Source organism: Manacus vitellinus, unplaced genomic scaffold (assembly GCF_001715985.3).
Source record: "Manacus vitellinus isolate BGI_N305 unplaced genomic scaffold, ASM171598v3 scaffold_9_pilon, whole genome shotgun sequence".
Taxonomy (NCBI): domain Eukaryota; kingdom Metazoa; phylum Chordata; class Aves; order Passeriformes; family Pipridae; genus Manacus; species Manacus vitellinus.
Genome location: NW_021940917.1, coordinates 13,231,952 through 13,252,064, shown reverse-complemented (window position 1 = coordinate 13,252,064; position 20,113 = coordinate 13,231,952). Strand labels below are relative to the sequence as shown.

General features: G+C 46.1%; 1 protein-coding gene and 1 long non-coding RNA gene across 2 annotated transcripts; one reads left to right on the top strand and one right to left on the bottom strand.

The window, feature by feature from the left end:
• Window positions 1–4,360: 4,360 nt before the first annotated feature.
• LOC115308055 lies at window positions 4,361–7,299 on the bottom strand. The gene is made up of 2 exons (XR_003916404.1): window positions 7,108–7,299; window positions 4,361–4,980 (listed from the first exon to the last, which is right to left on the bottom strand). It is a non-coding gene; the product is annotated as an uncharacterized LOC115308055 (long non-coding RNA).
• A 998-nt stretch (window positions 7,300–8,297) lies between these two features.
• Window positions 8,298–17,139, top strand: SMU1 (SMU1 DNA replication regulator and spliceosomal factor). Its single transcript, XM_008923248.2, has 11 exons — window positions 8,298–8,557; window positions 8,651–8,803; window positions 9,438–9,548; window positions 9,977–10,105; window positions 10,853–10,972; window positions 11,324–11,440; window positions 11,647–11,774; window positions 12,414–12,540; window positions 13,812–13,979; window positions 14,261–14,413; window positions 15,011–17,139. The coding sequence occupies exons 1-11, from the start codon at window positions 8,309–8,311 to the stop codon at window positions 15,107–15,109; spliced, it is 1,554 nt and encodes a 517-aa protein (XP_008921496.2). The 5' UTR covers window positions 8,298–8,308; the 3' UTR covers window positions 15,110–17,139.
• Window positions 17,140–20,113: the final 2,974 nt, after the last annotated feature.

Sequence of the window (20,113 nt, the reverse complement as noted above, 5' to 3'; positions counted from 1 at the left end):
AAAAAGCCTGGTCAGTCTTCTCCCTGGCCAAGCTCCCACACAGATGGGTGAGAGGAGTTGTGATTGTTCTGCACTCACTCCACCTGGGAGAAAGCACCATTTTCCAGCTGGACACTGTTTGTTCTAAGGGACAGCAGCTGCTTGCCAGCACTGCACCCCTCAGGAAACACCCAGAGGCAGAGACATGGCCAAATGAAGGAGAGGCAGCTCACACATTTTGAGGCACTGAAACTGCTTTTGTTTGGGGTATCAGGGAGGAACAGGGTGAAAGGAGAGCTCTTGCTCCTGCAGCTGGTGCCTGAAATGCACGGTATGGAACCCCAGCCCTGCAAGTCTAGAACCCCGGCACAGACTCAGCTTTGCTGTGCTGTCAGACTGCTTGTTTTTGTCCAGAGCCAAGCCTCACACATGGGCAAAGGCACTTCACACCAGTCACAGAGCAGCGAGACCACTGCTCCTGGAAGAGAAGACTGAGTGTCTTGCTGGTGTTGGTGATCCAAAGGCCTGGACTGAGACTGGGGCTAACCCTGAAGAAAGGTGGCTGCCTGCCAAGCCACAAACTCCATTCCCTGTCACCTTCTTACTTCTACCACTCATGTTGCTGCATCTTGCCTCACTTTTAAATGCATCCAAGAGCCCTGCCCAAGATTATGACTTGGAAGTATAACACAGCCTGCAAGTTAAATATACTCAATTCTATCTGACATCAACAGGGAGTGTTGTTACTCATAATTAGTCTCCAGTTACACAGAAATTACTCTTTTCACAGTTCTCCCTTGCAGTCCTTAAAAACAAAAGATAAATGTCTTGAATCAATTTTTACCTGTGATTAACAGCTCTTTCAGCCTAATTTTTAATTTCACTTCTAACTTTGAAGGGGTTTTGACATAAGCCACATGTTAAAATTACTCCAATGGGTTGGAAGGTCCAGCTTCGGAAATAAACCTGTAATGTGGTCTCCCCCTCTAAGATCATACAGCCAAAGTACACCATGCCACATTTTGCTTTCAGGAGGCCTCCTCTGCTCTGTATGCGCCCAAGTGAATGCCTGTCTGTACTTGTATCACAAGTTGTCCCAGGATTTCAAAAACAGTGCAGGTCAGAAGCACTGGCATTTTCCCCAGGCTGGGAGGAGAAGCTGACCTGAGGCTAGCTGGGGATGCTAGCACCACATTGTGTAGGTTGGTTTCCTGCTGTTTGCAGTAAGGAACATGGGGGAGATTCAGCGCAGCTTGCAGATGGCAGGCACTTGCTGGAGTTCCCAAGGTGCCGAAGCCAGAAGTCAGGGGGCTGAGATGAAGCTGGTGGGCAGTCTGATCATGGGCCCTTTACATGCTGCTGCAGACCACCATGCAGGCACATGTGAGGAGCACCAGGCAAGCTGGAGACTCCCTATCACCAGCTGTTTACTCAAAACAGAGCTCAGCCCTCCCCACAGCTGTGGGGTAGGCTTGGTCTGAAACAGGATATGAAACCTCCAGCCTAAGGTGGCCACTGAATGTAGGTGTAGGAAATATCTGACCACACTTGGGCCATCCTTTCACCTCTCAAAAGCAGAAGTAAGAACGACTCCAGCTCTTACTACACTCTGTACAAGTCACCTTTTGCTGCAAGGCCACCTTCCAGGGAAATAGTAGTTCCTACAGCTCACCTTAGATCCCCAGCCAAGAGAGGAGGAAATCCTCATCAGTTCTCAGGACCCTTCCGAACCCACTGCACATATGTCTGGAGGATCACATAGGAGGAGAGATCCCAAGGAGAGATAAGAAAAAGCCCATAGCTAATATCAACTGGGAATGGTCACTGTGTTTCAGGAGAAAGGCCTGTCATCTCCTGTGATTTCAACAGGCTGAAGGAATGGGCCAGAAGCAACCTTGTGAAGCTAAGCACAGGAGAGGTGATTCTTTCTCACCACTTAGTGCTGCTGAAGACTCATCTCCATACTGCATCCAGTTTAGGCCTCTCCAGTACAAGGAAGACACAGACAAACTGGAGAGAGTCCAGCAGTGACCACCAAGGTTGTGATGAGGCTGTGTGTGCTGGTTTAAGGGTAAACCAGCAGGGGAAATGAACTCAACTCAAAAGAGAGACCACAAGTCAGAATAACAATTTATTAAAACAACACAACAAGTATGATTATACAGACAAACAACCGGCTTCAATCCACAAAAACCCAAATGTACAACCCAGCACGCTGGGATATGAACAAGCGGTGTTCCCTGGGCCCCCCTGAGTCCAAAGTAAAGGGAGAGCGGAAAAACCTGCTGGTGGGAGAGCTGTTGCAGTCCGGTCAGAATGGTGATTGCAGTCCAGTCGAGGGTGGTGGTCTCAGTCTGGCCGAGAGCGGTGAGCTGAAGTCCTCCTCTGGATCCCACGAGTGGTAGAAAAGTTCCGAAACTCCAGGTTTACATATTCTCCAGTTCAGGCAGGAATAGTCAATCTTTCCCTCAGAGCGGGGAATTCCATAAAAGGATGCTCAGTTCGTTCCCTCAGAGCAGGGAATTCCATAAAAGGGTATGAGGACAGGAACATCCCCCCCACAGGCAGCCCTCCCCCCCCAACAGTTTCTGGGAAATGGCATGGGGGGCCATAGAATACACAGTTTTGGGCTACACCCATCCAGTGATGAATCGGTCCCAGCTGTTCTAACTAGGACACTGTGGCACAGGGCATATGAAGAGACATTGAAGGAACTGGGCTTCTCCAGCACGGAGAAGTGACAACTGCAGAGTTCTCGCAGGGGTCACCCACTTCCTGAATCGTGGTCATGGAAAAAACAGAGCCAGAGTCTTCTCAGAGGCAGACAAGGACAAGACATGGGGCAATAGATACATGCTGTAAGACAGGACATTCCAGCTGGGCATGAAAAAATTCCTGCACTGAGGGTGGTGCAACTCAGAGAACAGATCTCTGTCCTTGGAAGTATGCAGAATTCAACATGGCCCAACGCAACCTGATCTAGCTTTGGACTAGGGGGTTGGACTGGAGGTCTACAGAGATGCCTTCTTACCAAGACTTCCTGGCAATTCTGTGTTACAGTGGGAGGCAGGGAATACGTCTGCCTTCCTTTGGAGGTTTGTGGCTTCCCTCTGCTCTAAAACATCCCTGGTGTCCAGGACAGACCTGAGACACTACATGCCTCTCCCTCACCATGCCTGGGCTGCTTTCCTCCTCATGCAGCATTAATATGGCAGTGAGGACTTTTGGTGTGGTTTTTTTCACGGCCTGGCAATGGCTGGAAGGTGTGTGTCCCTGCAGGCTGGCCTGGAAAAGAAGGTCTGAGAACACAGAGCTGCGCTGGAACTGGCACCACTGTACTGCATGGTGCTGTGTACTTCCAGCTGGCCCAGGAAATAACACAGCCGCTGCAACTCAGAGCCCTCTAACGTGCTCTTGGTGATCTTCTCTGCTACCTTTTGAGAAGTATTTGAGAAGTATTGAGAAGTATTGAGAAGTACTGCAGCTTTACTGATGCAGAGCAGTGACCGAGCAGCCAGGGGAATGAGACAAGGGTGGAAAATGACTGCAGGCATGTATTAAAGTATTCAGCTTGTCCAGCTGAAAGAGATTTCTGCCAAACGATTTTATAAGGAATGAGGCATTTTGCAGGAAAAGCAGGGCCTCTCCTCTCATTTCCTTTCTCTTCTTCTCTATGAACTTCAAAGACAAGAGGGGTCAAAACAGAGGCCAGGCAACTGAAACCGAGTTCCTGAGCCCTAAAGCCTAATTAGTCCAAGATACATTTCATTGGGTATCTTTCTGAGACTGACCTAAATTGCCAATCCTCCCTGCTGTGCTGCTGAGGGTCAAATAAAGCCAGAGTGTGGTCCACAGTTTGCGAAGCCCCAGCAGCACCAGAGCTCTTGCAAGGGTGGGGGTGAGGTCTCCGCCCAAGTCCCACTTCTGACAAGGCCCTCCCAGCCCCTACAAGCTTTCTGTGACCACAGCTAAACCCGCTTCTCCAGGACAGGGATCAGTCCACCTCCATGGTGCGTTGTCCCAGGGCTGATAGTGACCGCAGCCCACTAACATCCCCCGCAGCTGTGTGGCCGCTGCCCCTCATTGCTTCAGCCGAGGCTATCAAAGAGCCTTCAGCCATTTGGAATTGCCCTTCAGCAGTTTTAGGCTGATGTTAAAGCCCCTCCTGCCTCACCTCCTCCAAGCAAGCTGCCAGCTCCTGCCAGCTCAGCCTGCAGGCCACGTGCCCCATGCTCTTTCCTGCCTTGCAGTTGTTTGCTAGATCCCCCTCCAGCTTCTCCACATCCTTCCCAGACGGATACCCAGAAAAAGGGATAGTTATGTCCCTTTATCTGTGGCCCAGCATGTGGTCTGCCTCACCCGAAATGACAAACAAAGTCGGTTTTGCACAGGTTTAACAACTCTCTGGAACCACACCCCGATTTCAAATCACAGTGTCTCTGCAAGACACTGCTCTTGGGGTGGTTTTTTTATTAATTTCTTTTTTTAGGGGGGCCCACGAAAAGTATTCTCAAGAACAGAGAAACAGAAACCACACAGGCTCTTTCCCTTGCACAGCATCTCTCAAGAGGCTGGCCTCAGAGGCATGCATCTTATTTTGAGACTACAGTAAATGCACTTTGATGGAAGGATTCCTTTCCGGCCTTGTGGTCTGAAAGCTGAGAAAAGCAAAACTCCCAGTGCAGGTCACTAGAGTAATTCCAAGAGCAGGGAAAGGGCGTCATTGTCACTGTAAGCTTATGTGGCCTCCTGGTGCCATAGCACAGCTCTGGAACATAGGACTGGACAGGCTGTCTTGTGAGGAAGCAGACAGTGGCACATGAAGGCAGATGGCTGTCTGGCAGGGAACGTGGTGATGTCCTCATGGATGTGGGGTGGGCTGTGATTCTTCTCTCCATCTGCTCCATGGATCCTGCTGCCCAGCCACTGCAGATTGGTGACTTGGTCAACATAAGGCACGGCTCACTCCTGGCTTGGTGCTCAAGCTGCTCTCACAGGAATCTGAAAAATATTTTATTAAATATTTTATTAGATTTTCTGCCAGAAAAAAAGGTAAACTTATTCCCTTAAAAATAAAAAGTTTTGATTCCAAGGCACTTGCTCAGCTTCCATTTAAAGAGTGGGTCTGTGGCTGATGAGGCTTGGATTCAGCTCCAGTGTACTGCAGATACCTGTGCTGCCTAACTGCAGCAAGACTGTTTATCTGTCTTTGCATCCATTTCCCAGTGGAGCCAAAATATAAAATGGAAACCTTTCCTTCCCTTATGTAATGCTCTGCTAGAGCTGGCATCCTGTGAGTGTTGGCTAGAAGGATCTCTGGAGGTCTCCAGTCTCCAGACGCTGGACTGCTGCCAGCACCAGATTAGATTGGCCGTAGCTGTGTCTAGCCACAAAGTTGAAGTCTGCTTCTCATGTGCTTGCACAGCACTTGGATTGAGTTCATGGAAAGCACAGGAAGATTCACCTGGAGTCTCCCCGCCCCTCTCTGCATCTCTTTGGGAAGGAAGGCCAGAGAGGGTATATAAATCAACATCCATCCAGTCTGTTAGCATCTTTACCTCTCAGAAAAATACCATCCTGAGGACTGGGATGGTGCAGGACCAGGTAGCCTGACTGTTTGGTTTTTTCTGCTAGAGGCCAGTAACACTGCAGGGAGGGCAGGCAAGAGAGCACCAGCTGAATTTACTGAGGAATCGAGCCAGATTCCTGTGTGCTGCCAGCACAAAAATAGCTGCCATCTTTGGATTTTATGGCTTTGCTTTGTTACAGTCTGGATCAGACTTGTTTTCAGAACAACCTTCAGCCCACATAAGTACACCTGTCATTGAAAACAAATTTGCCTGGAATAATTTAACCAATACTTTCCTGCAGTAATCCCTGCACCTCTGTACAAGCAGTTAAACAAACTAGTTGGGATCACACAGAGGAAACAACAGCATACAAAATGTTAGCCGCGTGCCTCACTCACTATTTTTTCAGCTTCATGCTATTGGATTACTTTCTTAAGTGCTCTGGGGACAGAGACAGTGAAGAACAGCTTTCCTTGGCAGTTTCTCACACACGGCTCTATTTTCCATGGCTCATCCAGCAAAATGTACACGCCTAAAAAAAACAGCAAGAAACAATCCCATCCAAGATGGGACGAGTACTGTGGATTTCACACCCCCACGCCCTGGCAGTCTAGCACTGGTATCGGGGCATTTACTGGGAGCAGGTGACAAGTGTGCCATGCCAGGGAAAGGCGAGCAGCAAGATCCTCAGTGCTGCCCAGGGAGCGAGGAGCTCCTTTCCTGACAAGGCCACCTAACATGCAGGCAGGCATCTTACATGCAGCCAGGAAAGACACAGTCAGTTTTATCCATCCTGTAGCATTAACCAGAGCTTCAAGACTTCTGGCCTCAGTCGGAGTCCAGCAGAGCACGATGGACTGCCACAGCCACCCTGTGTGTGTTTAAAGGACAGTTGTCTTCTCATGCCCCATCCCCGTGCCACTGGAGGGCTCTGCCTGGTAGAGCAGTTATTTTTTTAATTCTTAGTCCATAAATAAAGGAAGTAAGTCATGCTATTAATTTCCTTACTCGTGAGATACTACTTCGTGTACTGTCATTCTTTCATACATGACCACACTCTTGAAATGCAAAGCTCACAATAGCTTATTAAGACTTGCAAGCTGCAAGTAATACCCCTGACTTGCACCTGCAAACCTGCACGTGCAAAGCAGCAGGAGGACAAGGAACTGTTCCATGTCCATGCCAGGATGCATGACCTGCAGCCCAACATGTCTGTGTCACCACAGGGAATCCTCTGAGATCCCAATGAACGAAAGACAGAGGGTGCAATCACAGAATCAATTAGACTGGAAAAGACCTCTCAGATCTCTTGAGTCCAACCTGTGACTGAACACCACCATGTCCACTAGACCACGGCACTAAGTGCCATGTCCAGTCTTTCCTTAAACACCTCCGAGGACGGTGACTCCACCACCTCCCTGGGCAGCCCATCCCAATATCTGATCACCTTTTCTGTGAAATTCCTCCTGATGTCCAAACTAAACCTCCCCTGATGCAGCCTGGGGCTCTGTCCTCTCATCATGTCACTAGTTACCTGGGAGAAGAGACTGACCCTCACCTGGCTTTAACCTCCTTCCAGGTAGTTCTAGAGAGCAATAAGGTCACCCCTGAGCAACATTTTCTCCCACCTGCCTCAGCTGCTCCCTATAGGATTTGTGCTCCAGACCCTTCCCCAGCTCTGTTGTCCTTCTCTGGACCTGCTCCAGCACCTCAAAGTCCTTCCTGAACGGAGGGGCCCAGACCTGGACACAGAACTCGATGTGCGGCCTCACCGGGGCCAAGAACAGGGGGCAATCCCTGCCCTGGCCCCGGCGGCCACAGTATTCCTGGTTCAGGCCAGGATGCCACTGTCCTTCTGGCCCATCTGGGCACGCTGCTGGCTGATGTTCAGCCGGCTGGCGCTGTGCTGCAGCTCGGTGGGAGGCAGCGGGACCGCCCGCCTTCCCGGACCGTGTCCTCGCCCCGGCGGCCGCGCCGGGAGCCCGCCGCGGTGCGCGCCACGCGGCGCCAGGGGGGCGCCAGAGGGCCGCCGCCACAGCTAGGGGCTGTCCGCGCGCGGGCCCCGGCCCCGCCAAGTGATGTCATCGGCGTCGGCGGGGGAGGGCCCCCGCGGGGCTTGAAAGCGCGAAGGTCTGGCGGAGAGTGAGTTAGGGACGCCTGGCGGAAAACGGATAGGACGCCTGGCGGAAGTTGCTGGACAGAAGGCCTTGTGCGGCGGGGTGGGGGGGGGCGGCGCAGCAGCAGCGCATCGGGCGGTAGCGACAGTATCGGCGTTAGCGGCAGCGGCAAGAAGCGGCAGCAGCGCTCAGATGTCGATTTGAAATCGAGTCCCTCCGAGTACGATGTGGCGGCGAAGGGGGGGTGGGCGGCGGCGAAGCGGGGGAGGGGGGGCGACGGCGAAGGGGGGAGGGGGGGGCGACGGCGAAGAGGGAGGGGGGGGCGAAGCGAAGGGGGGGGGCGACGGCGAGGGGGGGGCGACGGCGAGGGGGGGCGGACGGCGAAGAGGGGGAGCGACGTGAAGGGGGGGCGACGGCGAAGAGGACGGGAGCGACGCGCGAAGGGGGGGGCGACGGTGAAGGGGGGGGCGACGGCGAAGGGGGGGGGCGGCGGCTTAAGAGGGCGAGGGAGGGGCGAACGGCGAAGAGTGGGGGGGCGACGGCGCTGGGAGGGGGGGCGGCGGCGCGGGGAGGGGGGGCCGGTGCGTGCGGGGGCGCAAAGGGGGGGTTGGCGGCCACGGCCTCGGCGGCCCCGTGTGCGCCATGCCCGGTCTGAGCGCTCACTGTGCCGTTCCCCACAGCGTGATCCGGCTCATCATGCAGTACCTGAAGGAGAACAGCCTCCACCGGGCGCTCGCCACCCTGCAGGAGGAGACCACCGTGTCCCTCAACACCGTGGACAGTATCGAGAGCTTCGTGGCGGACATCAACAGCGGGCACTGGGACACGGTGCTGCAGGCCATACAGTCACTGAAGCTGCCTGACAAGACCCTTATCGACCTCTACGAGCAGGTGAGTGAGCACGGGGCTCGTACCGGCTCTTCAACCCGCATGGGAGTCTCTGTGGTGTTCTCCATGCTAATACAGACGTGTCTCTTGGTGCAGGTTGTACTGGAGCTGATCGAGCTCCGGGAACTGGGGGCTGCCAGGTCCCTGCTGAGACAGACAGATCCCATGATCATGCTGAAACAAACCCAGCCTGAGCGCTACATCCACCTGGAAAACCTTCTGGCCAGGTCCTACTTTGATCCTCGTGAGGTATGTTGTGCTCTCTTAGAGACTTCTGCTCTCCTGCACGACCCCCAGCGTCAGCCCAAGTCGCTGATGGCTCAGGGAGTCTCTTTTCCTTATCTCTGGGAGTGAGAACCTGCCTGCAGTTTCCCAGTTTGAAGACTTTATGTGTTTTATGAAGTGTTAAGGAACTGGTGCTTGGCACTTGATCATGAGACAGCACCAGAGCAGTGGGAGTTCTGGGGTGTATACATGTGTCCTGCCACAGGATGACATCTGTACTTTGCTTTTTCTGTCTTATGTAGGACAGCAGAAAAAAAGGCACCTTGTGCCAACAAAAATACTACTGTATAGTAGCAAGGCGTTATTTCTTACTGGTTATTTCAGTCTGATGATGTCAGTCTGACATTTTTGGTGAAGGCCTGTTAGGTTATTGGCTAACTGGGTTAGTGGATTGATCCTGGAGGTCTTTTCCAACCCTGAGAATTCTATGATTCTGTAGCCTGAGTGTTTCAAGGGCGGGTATTAAAGAGAAGAGAGTTTTGGAGGTCTGGTGGAAAATCGATATGGAAGGGGCTTCGATTCAGAGCAACAGAGGTTTTTGCGGAAAAAAATAATTATGCTTTGGAATAATCACCTCATAAAAACAACTTCTCTCTAGGCATACCCAGATGGGAGCAGCAAAGAGAAGCGGAGAGCTGCTATTGCACAAGCTTTGGCTGGAGAAGTCAGTGTGGTGCCTCCATCCCGTCTCATGGCACTGTTGGGGCAGGTAAGTCTTGGAAAAGTATTTCAGTAGCTGTGTCAGCTCCCTTAGATCTCTGCTGCAGAAAACTAGCTATGGTGTAGTTGAGTTTCCAACCCTGTAAAAGTAAGGCTCAGATGTTACGCATATACATGTGGTAAATTTAAATGTGGTAAATAGTTAAAAATTAAATTTTTCCCATGTCGCAAGGATTTAGCTGTTGTAGGAAAAGTCATCACTCGAACAGTAGATTTCTTCCAACAGAATAAATATTCAGCACATAGAATGCACTTTGAAAATAACATTCTATAACACACACACTGTTCCTGTTGTGCTTTCAGCCCATTTTTGGTTCTCAGAATGTTTTTGTTGATACTCTGTGCAGACAGTATTTCATATATCGTGTGTCTGTGTTAACTGATACCTAATGCTGATGTCTTACAACTCTTTTAAAGGCACTGAAATGGCAGCAGCATCAGGGCCTGCTTCCTCCTGGCATGACAATTGACTTGTTCAGAGGCAAAGCAGCTGTGAAAGATGTAGAAGAAGAAAAGTTCCCCACACAGCTGAGCAGGCATATTAAGGTGATGTATTTCCTTTTATGTATGTTACTGCTACTTGTTCCTTCCTGTGCTTTATGTTGGAAGATAAGGGTAAATCATCTGAATTCTTCTGTTCTTTTTGTTGTAAGTCATCTCCCCCCTCCTTTTCCCCTCCCCATTTCTACTCCATGCTTTATCTCATCGGGAGACTTTCCTTCATGAGAGTCTGAGATGAGGTCTTTTAACAGGATTGAGTGCTTGTGGTATTTGTGATTAAGATAAATGTGCTGTTTCTTTGGCTTCACAGTTCAGAATCAATCAGTTTCCAGAAGTTGGCATAGTCTCCTTCTTTGTCTGTGCAAGGAAATACTTGTATCTTAAACTGTTTTTTAGAAGCCACGAGTCAGAACTTGTGAAATCAATTTGTGGTGTTCAGTAACAGCTTTATTAGAACTTGTTTTGTTTACCAGTGCTGATCTTGTATTTTTATTTTGATTAGTGAAGACTTTTTTTTCTATATTCAGTTGTCATGGTCACTTGTATTTAAAAACTTGGAAATTTAAAAATTGGATATAAAAAAATATCAAACATTCCCTGTAAAAATTACACTGAAGAAACATCACTCCAAGTGAAGCAATGCTCCTTGTACTAAGGAGCATTAAATTTGTGAGTGCATACCTGTACAAAATGCTGCATTTTTACCATCAAAATGAGACTACAGTTTTGTTTTAATGAGTTGTTCCTTTTAAGTCGCTTATCAAGTTTTGCTTATATTCTTCTATAAAACAGTTTGGGCAGAAGTCGCACGTGGAGTGTGCTCGGTTTTCTCCAGATGGACAGTACCTGGTTACTGGCTCTGTCGATGGCTTCATTGAAGTGTGGAACTTCACTACTGGGAAGATTAGGAAGGTAAGTTGCTCCTTATTTCACACGAATGGTTCATTTGTCAGAGCACCTGAATTTACTCTTTGAGATTTTGTTTATTTTCATTTGTCAGGGAATTTGAACCTGAGAAGGTTGTCTGCTTAGGCGATTCACATATCAGTCTGGAACACTTACATGGGTTTAACTGTTTGGTCTGTCACAGATTTCCCTCTGTGATAAATTTTTTACTTCTCTGCATCACTGTTGTTGCCTTTGAATCCTGCATTACAAAGCTGTGAAGTCTGTTTGACGATAGGTTATAAAATATAACTGTAAGTTAAAACTGCTGTACTTTTGTACTTTGCCTTAAAATAGACATCTTCTGCTTTTGTTTAGGATCTGAAGTACCAGGCACAAGATAACTTTATGATGATGGATGATGCAGTGCTGTGCATGTGCTTCAGCAGAGATACAGAAATGCTAGCAACTGGAGCACAGGACGGAAAGATCAAGGTACAGATCTTTTTGTACTGTATATTGGGAGAGACGGTGACCAAAAAGATTACTTTGCAATTGCAGGAACGTTGCCATCCCATATAATAATAAATGAAGTTTGACATGGCTCAGAAACAGATATGTATATTGGCTTTGGTGTTTAAGCTTCTGTGACCTCATAGCAGAGTAACCACTTTTATTTCATTTGCTCTTTTCCTCTTCAGGTGTGGAAAATCCAGAGTGGTCAGTGCCTGAGAAGATTTGAACGAGCACACAGTAAAGGTGTTACATGCCTCAGTTTCTCTAAAGACAGCAGCCAGATTCTTAGTGCTTCTTTTGATCAGACAATCAGGTAAATAAACTGAGAAAGTGTGAACTACAGTGGGGGAGAAATGAAAACAGAATTTTCACATTAAGCAGCTAAACTATAAAATAATTTAATTTAGAAGGTACCTGTACAGGTCTTTAGTCCGCTAAGCTTCTCAAAGTGCAACAAGCCTTTCACTTAGGGTGGTTTGCTCAGGGCCTTGTCCAGCTGAGTTTTCAAGATCTCTGTGGTTGAAGACCCTATTGCTCCTATTGCTTTTCTTGGAATCTGTCTAGGGCTCTACAGTTCTTTTGGGGAAAATCCTGTTTGGAAATAGGAAAAAATGTTTTGGGTTGGTTTGATAATGATTTTTTTTTTTTCCTTTTTAACATGTATCTTTTACCTTTTGTACTTCAGCCGTGGGCCTTTGAGAAGAACTTGACTCTGTTTATTCTTTAAAAACATGTTGGATAGTGATGTTAAGCAAATAGTTATAAAAACTCTGTTCTAATCTTAAGTTACCAGGCAGCAGCAACCTCATCAAACCCTTTTTCCTGCAACTTTTAGCACCTCGGAGGTGTTGCTTAATGTTTGTGTAATGCAGTGGTTCTGATCTTGTGCCTACTTGGTGTCTTGTTACTGAGTGGAATTTACTCACTGGTTTGCACCTGTGTTTTCTGACAGGATTCATGGTTTAAAATCTGGGAAAACTTTAAAGGAATTCCGTGGTCATTCCTCCTTTGTCAATGAAGCTACTTTTACCCAGGATGGCCACTACATTATCAGCGCCTCCTCTGACGGCACAGTGAAGGTAAGATAGCATTTACCCTTTGTGAATAACACATTCAGGCTCTTGCTTTCTTCTAGCTGATTTGTTGTAGTTGCTGCAGTCTCTGGAGAAGAACTTGGGGTTACTTGCAGTAGAGAGTCTGCTTGTGACCTGCACTCTAGATTTGTGTGAGCACTGATGGCATCTCATGCTGTGCTTACAGTCTGTTGCAGAGCCCGTCTCTGCTGCATTTGTGAAAGGGGGGCAAAAGTGCAGGACTTATCTGCCTGTTCTCCTTTATTCTAGACATAGAGTTGACTGTGATACCTCTTGTCCTAGGACCTGGGGATTCCCTTCTCTGGAATAGTTGTATTTTCTTACTGTGTTGGTCACCTGTTTGTTTCTTGTTGCTTAGGAGCCCCTTGCTGTGTAAACTGGGTAATTTGACATCAGTGAAGCTGATGACAGGTCTGGCTTTTAGTCTCAGGAAAGAGTGAAAGTGCACAGTGTGTAGTAGTTAAGAGGAGTAAAGCATTATTGCATAGAGGGTATTACTCACTTATTTGGTTAATGTAGTTGTTTCTGTATTTATTTATTAAGTAGAGCATCGATGTAGTGCACTGAGGGTGGGCAAACAGATCCTGTTCGTAGATGTGCCCAGGAAACTGTGATAGGTTTGCTCGTATCAAATGGAATGTTACTTCAGACTGGCACCCTTTGCTTGACTGCCCCAGTCATGGGAATAGCGTAAGAAGGTGGTTTCTTTTGATTGTACTAGTAGGTAAACAGCACAAATATTTCACAGATGATGAATTTTAAATATTAAACATTTTAAATATTAAACAAGTAGTTCTGTTTCCTGTTTCTAAACAGCTGGTGTTGAGCCTGAGGCAGCTGTAAGCTGGGATGTCCCTCTCAGTAATAGCAGTGAGGCTTTGCTTTGTCTGCAGTTTTCATGTCAGTCTTGTGTAAAGCAGATTGCATGTGCAGAGGTTACTCATATATTCACAGATACCAGCTAAATGCAGAAAGGATGTCTGGATTCACCCCTTAGGGAATATGCTTAAAGTAAGGGAGCCAGGTAGAATTTGGGTAATGGAAATTCACCTACAGTTCAGTTGTAGTGAAGTTAGTCGTGGTGTTCACACTTCATAATAGATGTGATAACTTTCTTTCTCAAATTCTGCATTAGATTATAACTTTTGGAATTCATATTTCCCTCCAGGAGCCTTAGAAATTCTGAATTCTGTATTAGCTCATTCTTGTTTTAATTTTTTAAAGCTAATTGGTTTTATGTTTGTTTTTAAAACTAGGTTTGGAATGTGAAGACAACAGAGTGCTCAAACACCTTCAAGTCTCTTGGCAGCACTGCTGGGACAGACATTACTGTGAACGGTGTCATTCTGCTGCCTAAAAACCCGGAACACTTTGTTGTTTGCAACAGATCAAATACAGTTGTCATCATGAATATGCAAGGACAGGTATGTGACCTTACTGGCATTCTTTAAAGTTTCTCTGTCATTTCTAGAATGCAGAAAACCCCGGTTAATAACCTAGTGTTGGGTTAAACCTGATCTCTCTGGTTTGCTTTCTGGACAAACTATTCTGTACTCAGTTTATAGAATGCAGAAAGCACTTTTAGCTGTGGAGAGATCTTGTGTTCTAAGCAGACTTAGTACTGCTTAAATATTTTTACCCTGAATAGAGTAATGGTGCTGCTGTTTAATCCTGGCAATTATTTCTTGGGGGGGTGTCTTTACAGATTGTAAGAAGCTTTAGCTCTGGTAAGAGAGAAGGTGGTGACTTTGTCTGCTGTGCACTTTCCCCTCGCGGTGAATGGATCTACTGTGTTGGTGAAGATTTCGTGCTTTACTGCTTCAGCACAGTGACCGGCAAGCTGGAGAGAACTCTGACTGTAAGTTTTTAGCTTTGAACTTTTGCAGAGTTTAAACACAAGGAGGATGTAACTATTCACCATGACTTCCATAAAGAGTACTCTCAGACCAAGGAAACAGCCGCAATTGGTAACAAACATATTGCAGAACATTTGGCTGTAGAACGTGTTTGGTTTTGTAGAACCATTTGATTGTAAAAGTTAGAAAAATATTTACCCACCAGGCCAGGAGCAAATTGGGTCAAACCTATTTGAATGAGAGCATGTGTTGTCCTGGGCTCCAGCTGGGGGAGGATCTGACCAAGCTGTCAGATGTAAAGCTATCAGGCTGAAATTTGGCTTGGATTGAACTAAAAAGGAATACCAGATTGAATGTCTGAATTTGACAAGGAACACTTAAAATTTGGGGATTTCTGTGGATGTAAGCTTTCACTGAACCTCCCCTTGCCCAGCAAAAAGTAACTGCCATGTCACAAAAATTGTTGTGACTGGAATTTGTTGTTGGGGGGTATGTTAAAACTCAGTCCAGCTTTGCTCTAGTTCTTGTTTGAAGAGAATATCTGCCTCGAATCTGCTAAAGGAAGACTCTTTTGACGCATCTTTCTGCTTATTCTCTAGGTTCATGAAAAGGATGTCATTGGCATTGCTCATCACCCCCACCAGAACCTGATTGCCACTTACAGTGAAGATGGCCTCCTCAAGCTCTGGAAGCCATAGATGGGTGTCACAGCGAGCTCTGAAGCGTGCCTGTTAGTCACGGGTTATTGGTGTTTGTGCTTTAACAAGATCTAAATGTGCAGAGTATGATACTTGCTCAATTTTTAGTTAGGGTTTCCAGAGAAATGCTTAAATACGGCATTGCTTAATTTCATATACTTATTTTTATCAGAGTAGTCAAAGTGACTTTGGTGAGAGTGCTTTTGTGTCTCCTGAACTCTGTACTCTTCCTACAATGTTTGTAAAAGTTGAATGAGCCAGGAAGTAGGCACACTTATGAGTGGTTGCTGACTTCCTAAAATACAGCAAAATGTATTGTTGTTTTTTTTTTTTTAAATTTGAGTGAAATGTGGAGTGGGAAAGCTGTTTCTTTCACACTGATGAAACATAAGCATAGTTTTTCTGGAATGCACATGAGGCTACACTTCAGCTTGAAGGCAAGGCCATTTCTAGTTCATTGGGTTTTGCTGTGTTCAATTTTCACTATCATTTTTCCAATTATATTGGAAAGTAGTGTCACACAGCTTTCTCAGAATGAAACTATGCTTCCCCATCTGCCAGCACTTCCTACTGTAAACTATAAACTTGCCTGATCTGGCAGTGAAATACAGTTGGTTTTGTTTTGTTTTGTTTTGTTTTTCCTTTTGTTTTATTTCACTTCTAGATTAAAAGGTATAAATACTCTCTTCCTGTAAGTGCAAAATGTCTTCAGACCAGTTGTAACTGAAACAGACTTTAGGGGATCAATATTTTAAAACATGCAAAAGTTGGTTTACATAGGCTGAGTTCCTAGTGCTATGATAACGCTTTTCATAATTATTTGTAAGATTTTCTTTTTTTCAATTTCATATGCCTGTGGACCTAGTCAAAGTGATACTTAGGTCCCACAGATAAAAAGACACTTTCAGGTTCTTCATATGCTCAGTTTGGAGCAAATGAGTTTATGATTTGAGATCCTGTCTAATGCACGCTGTTGTGAGTGTACACCAGAATCTGACCATGTCTTTTCTACGATGCAGAAGATGAGGTTTCTCCTGTAATGATGAGTGAAACGCTTGTAGGTGTGAATCTGCTGTGCTGTGCTCTGTCCTCATCTCTTGTAGAATGCTTTCCTGCCACAGTAATCTTTCAAACAGTGATGATTTCTGTTTGATTAAATAAATTAGTTCCAATTCAAGTATTTTGTCTATGTCTATAGTGGTCCAGGGAATGCAGAAAAAGTTCAGCTGGAATTCTCACGTAGCATTGCTTGTTCAGTGCACTAATTAAACTGTAGTGTTTAGTTCTCTGTTTAGCTGTGATGTTTTAATTCCCAAGTTGTTTTTTTTACTTCCTTAAATACATCAATAGAGGGTTTTTTTAGATAGCAAAAAGTGATTATTTTTCCTGCCTGAAAAGACAGAAATATCTAACAGTGATGCATCTGACAGGCTCCATTGGCAATTAGTACTTTTGATACAGAAGATCTTGACAAAATATTTTTAATACTAGCTAACTTGTGGTTCATTTTGTCTTCAGATTACACAGAACTGCTAATCCTCAATGAAAACTGTATCTTACATTGTTCTCTAAGAGAAAAGTAGTTACAGCAAATAAAACTGTCAGAATTTTAGTGTTTAAAGGTTGAAATACATTCTCTAGCTTAGAAATGTAAGAAACTCTGGCCTTTCTTATGCTTTTCTTTGAAGAGTTTCAGTTTATTGCATTAAATACTCAAGACAAAAGGGGGATTTTTATGAGTACTTGTGAAAGGGCAGTGGTAAAACTTATTTCCTGGGCTATAGCTGTAATTTGTAAAATAGCTGACAGTTGACACAAAAATGTAGTCTTACTCTTGAAAATGTGAATTTTTTTTTTTTTTAATTAAAACGGAATTTTTTTAAAGTAAATGTTAGTTTTTTTAAATCTAGGAAGACATTTTCTCTCTGGACAACCACCCGGGTGTTATGCCACTTACCTCTCTGTAAGACTAGAACAAGGCAACATCTAGTGCTTTGACTCACATTAAAGAAAACATTGTTCACCCGTGGGCTTTGCTTTGTTCTTGAATTGTTTTGTTTGGAAACGTCAAGTTCTGTCATACACAGAGAAGTGCAAAATGTCGGGGTGGGGGGGAGTTGTGCCATGTGGTGAATGTCCTCCAAATATTTCCTTGAACGAGGCAGCAGAACTAACTCCCCACACCTCCCGAAGGGAACGGAGATAACGGCAGGTCGGAGCAGCAGGCCCTGGCCTATACAAGCAAAAACCGTCTACAGAGAGACCTGTCACCTTCAGCCACTGGAAGAGTGAAGAGAGTGAACTCTCTCGTCTGCACCTTTTTACATGTTGTGTTACGGAAAGGGATGATATGGAATACTTCCTTAGATCTCTGACCCCGTTGCTAAGGAAGGCCTAAAAAATCCAAAAAAACAACCCCACTACGTTCTCCACCCCTTATTCCATATCATTTCTTTATATAACACTTATATCTCACTCGTTTTTTTGGTTTGTTTTTTTTTTTTTACTGTCAAAAACGGCTAATGGAAAAAGAAAATAAACATTAGATATGAAGACATGAAGTCCTGGGTTTGTTTCACTCCCGTCCCCGTGCTAGCGAGGTCAAATAGAGCACAATGAGAAGTGCAAAGGGATACAAAAGAATAGCTGTGTTCTTCCAAAGGGCAATGTATCCTAGGAATGTCACATAGATATAATAGCTGATGGCAATTATTACGAGCTTGACATCCACAAACAAAAATCAAACCCTCCCTAGTGAAATCTGGGGAGACCACCTGAAAACGGAAGACTTGATCTCAACAGCAGTGGATTCGTTGTGAATGTCTTGTAAAGCAGGTGAATTCTCACGAAGCCTGAGAGAGTAGATGGCCTCCAGGATTGCCTGTCAGCCCTCATGAATCTCTGATCCTGTGTTTTGCAGGGTGTTTTGAGCCAGGACCCTCAGTAAGAGGGCCTGCCTCTGATGTGAGTCATCTTGACAGGACCAGTGTTCAATTTGTGTGAAAAAAAAAAAAAAAAAGAAAAGATGTTGCATAGATTTATAGGAAAAATGATGCCAGCAGTCAGCTATAAATACTTTTTGCATGCAGCTTTTCTTCACTTTCTGCCTAGTCTGTGTGGGTTTTGGGAGTCCTTAAGCATGGTTACTCCAGCTCCAGCTCCTGTTGATGGTATGGGCCCCCGTATGTTCACTGGGTAGTTGTAAATAAACCCTATGACCTTCTGGGCCATGACGACTCGTGAAAGACAGGCTGAGCAAACTTGGGTCTCACTATCAGGAAAAAAAGCACAGGCTTTAGGTGAATCCTAGGGAGAAAGGTGGTTAAATGCTTTATTTTGGGGGCAGAGTAGGAGTTATGGGAATTCTTTGACTCCTCATGGAGCAAGAGGTGGAGGCATAACAATTTTATTTTAACAGGTACTTGTACCATGAAAAAGAGTAATTAAGCTGTCCTAGTTAGAACAGCTGGGGCCGATTCATCACTGGATGGGTGTAGCCCAAAACTGTGTATTCTATGGCCCTCCATGCCATTTCCCAGAAACTGTTGTCGGGGGGAGGGGGAGGGCTGCCTGTGGGGGGGATGTTCCTGTCCTCATACCCTTTTATGGAATTCCCCGCTCTGAGGGAACGACTGACCATTCCTTTTATGGAATTCCCCGCTCTGAGGGAAGGATTGACCATTCCTGCCTGAACTGGATAATATATAGACCTGGAGTTTCAGAACCTTTCCACCACTCCTGGGATCCAGAGGAAGATTACAGCTCACCGCTCTCAACCAGACTGAGACCACCACCCTCAGCTGGACTGCAATCACCACTTTGACCAGACTGCAACAGCTCTCCCACCAGCAGGTTTTTCCCCTCTCCCTTTACTGTGGACTCAAGGGGGGCCCAAGGAACACCACTTTGTTCATGCCCCAGGGTGCTGGGTTATACATTTGGGGTTTGTGGGTTAAAACCAATTGTTTGTTTGTATAATTGTACTTACTGTATTATTTTAATAAATTGTTATTCTGATTTATAATCTCTCTTTTGAGTTGAGTTCATTTTCCCTGCTGGTTAACTCTTAAACCAGCACAGAAGCCCTCTTCAGTTTCTTTATTTCCCCTAGTGTATAAACCTTCTCCCTGTGTAGTAACAAATTCTTTTGATAACTGCCTTTGTTGGGCAGGAAATGGCATTTGCTTGTCTGGGAACAGGCATGTGCTGTTGGAAGCTAGTTAAGCCTTTCCTGTCTTCCCAAATTAGAAGTAAATGTTCTTGCAAGTTTTATTCACAGAACGACAGGATGTCTGATGTTGGAAGGATGGAGACTCTACCACTTCCCTGAGCAGCCTGTACCAGTGCCCAGTCACCCCCAGTAAAAAGAGTTCCCAAATACTCAGAGGAAACCGCCTGTGTTTCAGTCTATTCCCGTTGCCTCCTGTCACTGGGTACTGCTAGTCAGAGCCTGTTCTTCTTTGCACCCTCCCTTCAGGTATTTCTGCACATCAGTGAGATTCCCCTTGAGTCTTCTCCAGGCTGAACAGTCCTAGACCTCTTAGCCTTTCCCCATAACAGAGATGGTCCTGTCCCTTCAGCATCTTTGTGACCCTTTACTGAACTCTCTCCAGTACAACAAGGTCCCTCTTGTATTGGGGAACTCAAAACCAGACACACATTCCAGATATGGCCTAGCCCTTGCTGAGTAGATGGGAAGGATCACCTCCCTCTACCCGCTGCCAACAAGGACAGCATTAGTCTTCTTTCCAAAAAGGGCACATTACTTGTTCATGTATGACCTTGGTGTCCACCAGGACGCCCAGGTTCCTTCTCTGCTGCTTTACTTTCCATGAGTCTTTGGGCACTTCTCCCAGATACCATGATCAATCAAAGATTGTCAAGAGGGGCCTTGCAATGACATCTGCCACTCCCACAGCACTTGTGGGTGCATCCCACTGGGGCCCGTGGACATGTGTTTGTCCAGTTTCCTAGGTCTTCTGTGACCTATCCTCTTCCACCAGG